Source organism: Monoraphidium neglectum (genome assembly GCF_000611645.1).
Source record: "Monoraphidium neglectum strain SAG 48.87 unplaced genomic scaffold scaffold00010, whole genome shotgun sequence".
Taxonomy (NCBI): Eukaryota; Viridiplantae; Chlorophyta; class Chlorophyceae; order Sphaeropleales; family Selenastraceae; genus Monoraphidium; species Monoraphidium neglectum.
Window position 1 is genome coordinate 69,980 of NW_014013616.1, and position 6,000 is coordinate 75,979.

Genomic DNA, 6,000 nt, shown 5'->3' on the forward strand with positions numbered 1-6,000 from the left:
ATATTTGTGCTGTGCCTGGCGCGATGCAGCGGGCAGGGCCTGGAAAGGGACGATGACGGAAGCGCTCGCGGGTGCCAGCAACGCGGCTGAGGCGTTGAAGCAGCTCTACGCAAAGTCTGAGGCGTGGCGCCGCTCTTACTCAGCCAATGCTGCCGCTGCATGCAGCAACCGGGGCGCCAGCCTGTGCGCGTCGGATGCAGGGTCGGACAGAGCGCAGCTTCTCATGGCGACGTCCCCCCAGAGGTTCGACGCCAGGCGCAGCTCTGACATGGGCGGCTTCAGCGCCGTGGGGCCTGTCAAGGTGCGAGGCCGAGGGAGTGTGGAATACGGCATTGCACGCCGCAGGTCACACAGTGCGACCTGTGATCTGTCTTCCTGACCTGGCACACTTGCACCCCACTGCCGTGCATATGCAATGTTGCCTAAACCACAGGAGTCATACAAGATGAGAGGCTGCCTCGGTTTATACTCGTAGCTGCGGCGCATGCACGCATGCACGCTAGCGCCACATCCCCCACAAAGCTCAATAGCGTGCATCATGGACAGGCTTTGCGCACCAGTCTGAATCATGTCATCAGTGCCAGATACATGTGGGGGATCATGGCGACTGCAGTATGGGGCGACAAGTGGGCAGGGCCAAGGCAAAGCAGCAGTGGGCGAAGAAATGCGGGGTGCCGGCGGGCAGTGCACGCATCGACGCAGCAGCCCCTCGCTGACGTTTACCCTGCACTGGGCCTGCCATACACATTGCCATGTGCCAGCCGCGGCACTTTGAATCATATGCTTTGTGGTCGGGTTGCATCCGTGGAGGGGTACTTGATGTCTTTGCAGTCGCAGCTGCCAACAGCCAAGGGGATAAGGGGGCAGCAGGGTCGACCTCCTACATTTGCTACCGCCGCAAGTGACTGAAAGCTTGACCTCCACTGATACAGATAGGTTGGTTTGATGAAGTGAATGAAGGCTGCACCTTGAACTCTGACTAGTCCTGATTGCTTGAATCAAGCGCTCGCTTGTTGTGCCGGTCGGACGCCCTGGACTGCCTACCAGGCAGCACTTTGAATTTCAGCTGCGGCGTCTCAGGAATGAGGACAGCGATGCTGAGCGCTGCGACCGCGTCAGCCACTCAGCCCCGATAAACAGGCACCTTTGCAAGACAAGTATGGGTTCTACTTGAGTATGACAGGGTGCGGTTCAACAAATACCGGCATAAAGGTCTACGAGTGGTTCGGCACGTGGAGTCTTTCAGTACTGGCTACAGGTCAACTGTTGTTAAAATTAACATGGCCTGCGTTGATGCATACAGGAGCAACCGCATTTTTTGGCACACCAGATCAATCCGCGGTGACACAGCCAACATACAGCGGCAGGTGCGATCCAGCTGCACTGCTTCCCTCCAATAAACAATCACAGCACCTCTGACTAGAACTGCTGTGTTCTTATCAATCCTGGCATCGTCGACAAGGCACAGGAGCGTTTCACTACATCTACAACGAGGAGCCGACCCCATTCAGCTGGCCGGAGCAATCAAAATGCTGGGACTCACTCGCAGCAGCGTACGGCAATGCCGCAGCCTGGTGCAGCGGCCTGCAGCGGCTTTCTGCAGGGTCAGCAGGCCCTCTGCACGGGTGCAGCTGCGCGCCACGACCGAGGCTGCCGCGAAATCTGAGTCTAAGAAGAAGAAGAAGGGTATGTCTGGCATGGGAGGGCTGTTGGAGCATCGCCCTATTCCCGCACCCGGTGCTGACTGCGATGCACGCCAAACATGTGAATGTGCTGCAGACGAGGAGGACTCTGACGAGGAGGATTTCCTTGATGGCCCTGAGGTGTCTGTCAGCACTGCGCAGGTGCGCAGGGGTGGCGCGGACATGGGGCGGGTTGCAGGCTGGCCGCCGGGACAAACGCAGTGACAATGGCAGCTTGTGTGGGCCCGCCAAAGCGCCCCACATCGGTCCCACGCTCATCCATCTGCACCATGACGGTGCTTCAGGTCCAATCGTTTTTGAACACACTGTGCGGTGAGACCGACATCGCCCAGGTGGAGCTCAAGGTGGGGCTTGCGAGAAGTTGGCAGCTGTGCCTTGGGCGCGGGCGCCGCTGCATCGCACCCCGCTGTATTGAACACCCCCGCGTCGCACGCCGCCACAGCATGGCCGGCGCCCTGCATTACACACCGCTACACACACAGCGCGGGTGTGGGATGGCTTAAAACCCAGGCGCAGGTCCTTGCAGGCGGCGGGCAGGTCCCTGCACTCCAGCTGACTTTCTAGACGCGCATATCCTGAGACAACGCGAGCAGCAGCACGACAGCACATGCTGGTCGACGCGGGCCTCTGGGCACCAGCGATGGACATTGTGCAGCACTCCAAGGCATCCCCATCGCCAAACGCTTCTGATCCCCCCGGGCGCCCTGCAGCTCGGCGGCTTCGCGCTCAAGGTCCGCCGCAGTGTGGAGGGCGCCGAGCCCGCCGCCGCGGCGGCGCCCGCGCCCGCGCCCGCGGCGGCCGCGGCGCCGGTGACGGTGGTCACGGCCGGCGGGTTTGGCGGCCTGGAGGGCGCGTCCCCTGAGGACAGCGTGGACGAGGCCCTGGTTTACGTGACGTCACCCAAGGTGCGTTTTCACCCCGTACTCAGCTTTTTCTGTCAGCGCTGCGCCGTCTGAGGGAGACTGGAGAGCGACGGTCGTGCGAGGAGGGGGATGCTGGTGTGGAGACGAGGCAATTGTGATGGTTGAGACTGCTGGTGGCTGCGGCGGCATACGCTGGCAAACGTGTCCCCAAACGAGTGTGGGGCTCTGGATTGGCAGGGCAGGTGGTGGAAGCAGTATGGTTGGTGGGGCAATCGGCTGAGGTCGACAAGCGCTGGTCGCATGGCTGGGCAGTTGCAAGGCGTGGGCCCTTCCTTCTTTGCAGGCAACGACGAATGCAACCGCAGCTGCAGCAGCCAAGAGTGACAGACGGCTGCGCGCTGGCAGTGATGCGCCGCCAGCAGCGGCGGCATGCGGCTGACCCCTGGCAGCGCTGCAAACACACCCCTACCGCCCTCCCCTGAACCTCTGCGCCGCGCGCCTCGCAGGTGGGGGTCTTCCGCCGCGGCAAGTACGCCGCCAACAAGCGCGTCGGCAAGGACAACTTGGTCAAGGACGTGAGTGGCCCCGCCCCCGCAGCCGCCGCCTGCACGGTCCCCAGCTGCCTCCTGCCCTAAACGCGTAGATACCTTGTCTACTTGGTTGGCAAGGGGTCCCCGGCTGCCCGGGCCGCCTGCAGTAACAGGGCTCGTTGCTGCACCCCCCCCCCCGGCGGGGCAGCTCGTACATTCAGCATCCGGCCCCTGGCCTAGGCAGCTCATAACCTCACCGATGCTGTGCACCAGCAACCTCCCTTTTGACCACATGCGTTCTCCCTTTCGGCCACGTGATTGCGCACATGCGTGCCCCACAGGGGGACACCCTGAAGAAGGGCCAGACGGTGGCGTACGTCGAGCAGCTGGGCACGTTTGTGGAGATCAAGGCGCCGCAGGCCGGCGAGGCCGCGCGCTTCTGCCTCAACGAGGGCGACCCCGTGGAATACGGGCAGGTGGTTCTGGAGCTGGCCCCCTTCTTCGGCGGCCACATCATCGGGGACAGCAAGTACGCGTGAGCGGCGGCAGCGACAGCCAGCTGTTGGCCGCGGATCAGGGCCCGTCGGCTCGCATACCATTGTTTTTTGGGGTTTTGGGGCTGGGGCGACGACGGCCCCTCACATCGCAGGTTGCCAGACGGCTGGGGCGCGTCTCAGCGTGTGTGCAGATCCGTGTGCTAACGGGGTAGACGGCAGATGCGCTTGCTGGGGCCCTAGTCCGCATACTGCTGTATGCACATTTTTGTAAACCAGTCATCTCTGATCTGTCTGTCATGTTCACTGCAGGCTGCATGTGAAAGCATCAAGAACACATCAATCGTATCAACAAGCATTGGTATGGCAGTTTCATCAAGTCAAAGACTTCAAAGGGAGACGCTGCAGACTTCAAAGCACATTAGAGCATGTCTGACATGTCCCAGATAATTTGCTTGGCCTGAGAACGAAGGCATGCCTCAAACCCCAGGTTCACCTGCTGCCGGCACGGGCGCGGGCGCCGCGGCGCCCGCGCCCACGGGCCTCCTGAGCCGCGCCCAGCTGCTGGCCGCGAGCAGCTCCGCCTGGGCCCGGCGGTTGGCGGCCGTCAGCTGCTCCACCTCGCGCCTCGCAGAGGCAGAGCTGCGCTGGAACCGCGACAGCTGGTCTTCAGCGTCACGCGCCTCGCGCTCGGCCTGGGAGCAGCGCAAGGGTTTGGCGGGATTGGCGGGCGCGGTATACAGGACAGCAGCCCGCCTGCCGCTTCCACGCAGCTCTCCGCACACGCGACGCACAGGCCTGGTCCCTCCGCCCCAGCCCCCCTGCAGCTCCTGCCCTGAAGCACCCGCGTGTCGAGCGCGCGGCTGCCGACCTCTTCAGCTTCTGCCTCTGCGCTTGCCAGCTTCTCCTCCAGCTCCCGCAGCATGCCCGCCGCGACCGCCTCCGCCGCGTTGTGCGCCTCCTCCACCGCCACGGCCTGCGCGCAGCAAACAGCACACATCAAAACGGCGTTCGAGTTCGGCGGCGCTCCGCAGATGTGCAATCTGGCCCCGGCCTCGGAAGCCGCAAGCGACCGGCTCGCGGCAGGTGAGAGGGCCACAACCCGCTCGTGCGCACGCACCAGCTCAGCGGGTGCGCGTGCAAGCTCTCCGCGCAGGTGGACGTTGTCATAGGTTGACGCGGCCGCGTCCCTGAGCACGGGGTCGTAAGCCGCTTTGACTCGCAGCAGCAGGGGGCGATAGGTTGTCATGGCCTGTAGGAAGCCCTCAAACGCCTGACGGGGGCGCATGTGTTGAGTGGGTGGGAAGACAGCTTTTTGTCTGCAGGGAAGTCGGCAACGGGCCGTGTGCAAGCACGAGATTGCTGCAGGGTCACTCGGCCAACAGCTGTCGGCCGGCTGCTCGTGTGGCCTGTGAGGCAGCCACACCCTGAGGAACCCCTGTGGCGTGCTCCACGAGGCAGCCACCCCCGCGTGCAAGAATCCAAAGCTTGCCTGGCGGTGAGCGTCGAGGACCATTGCTGCGGCCCCATAGCCGCCGCCCGTCCCGCCAGGCAGCGTACGCGCCGCCTGCAGGCGCGCAGCCAGCTGCGCTTCGAGTCTGCGTGCGAAGAAATGCAAGCATGCTAGCGCCCCAGCTGCCGCTTGATAAGGAGAGCCAGAAAATACACATGAATCCCTCACGCATCAATTATTACCAAAACATGTACGCACCTGGCGGCCAGCGCGGGTTTCACGCACTCGTCGCCGTTGCTTACGCCAGCAGCATCAACGGTGCTCATCAGCGTAGCTCGGCCCTCGTCACCCAGAACCGGCTCAAGCAGCATCACCGGCCACCTCTATGTGTGTACAGGTTGTAAGGTTACTCATACGCGTGCAAGAGGCGTGCCTTCCATAGTTTGCAGAGGATCATCACTCGGTCAGAGCCATGTCAAAGTTTAGACTCTACGGGGCCGCTCAGTAATAGATCTTTTTTAATTCAATACAATTTTTGTTAAGTGATAAGAGCAGTATGTGCGCTCAGATCACTTCAGGGCAGCTCGAGCTGTCAGCCAGTCACTGACAGGCACAATACACCGTATGAGCCACAGCTAGGCAAGCTGCGTTGCAACTGCCGAACAACTTGCCGAATATGAGCCGAGGATTAATACTTATCGACGTCATGTATCGTGTATGGCAGCACTGAGCAGCCCACCACTTGGCTGGTGTCTTCGCCCGAGCTTTATGGGCACCATATGTGTTACCAACCAACATACATATGTGTTACCAACCAACATACATGAATTCAGCCTTTGAGCGCCGCCAGTCAGCTGGGACGCCCCATGTGGCAAACATGTATCCACTGGTCCGCTGACGAACCCACCATCTCGCTTTTCTCCAAACTTTCCGCTCTTTGCAGCTGTCCCCTCGCAC

General features: G+C 61.9%; 2 protein-coding genes across 2 annotated transcripts; one reads left to right on the plus strand and one right to left on the minus strand.

Annotated features, from left to right (window-relative positions):
- Positions 1-1,529: 1,529 nt before the first annotated feature.
- MNEG_0162 (hypothetical protein) lies at positions 1,530-3,635 on the plus strand (the record flags this gene model as incomplete). The annotated part of the gene is made up of 6 exons (XM_014051369.1): positions 1,530-1,686; positions 1,780-1,844; positions 2,036-2,047; positions 2,414-2,608; positions 3,073-3,141; positions 3,438-3,635. 6 exons carry the CDS (start codon positions 1,530-1,532, stop codon positions 3,633-3,635), a joined length of 696 nt encoding a protein of 231 aa, XP_013906823.1.
- Positions 3,636-4,069: 434 nt separating this feature from the next.
- MNEG_0163 (hypothetical protein) lies at positions 4,070-4,839 on the minus strand (the record flags this gene model as incomplete). Its single annotated transcript, XM_014051370.1, has 3 exons — positions 4,070-4,285; positions 4,435-4,566; positions 4,711-4,839. 3 exons carry the CDS (start codon positions 4,837-4,839, stop codon positions 4,070-4,072), a joined length of 477 nt encoding a protein of 158 aa, XP_013906824.1.
- Positions 4,840-6,000: the final 1,161 nt, after the last annotated feature.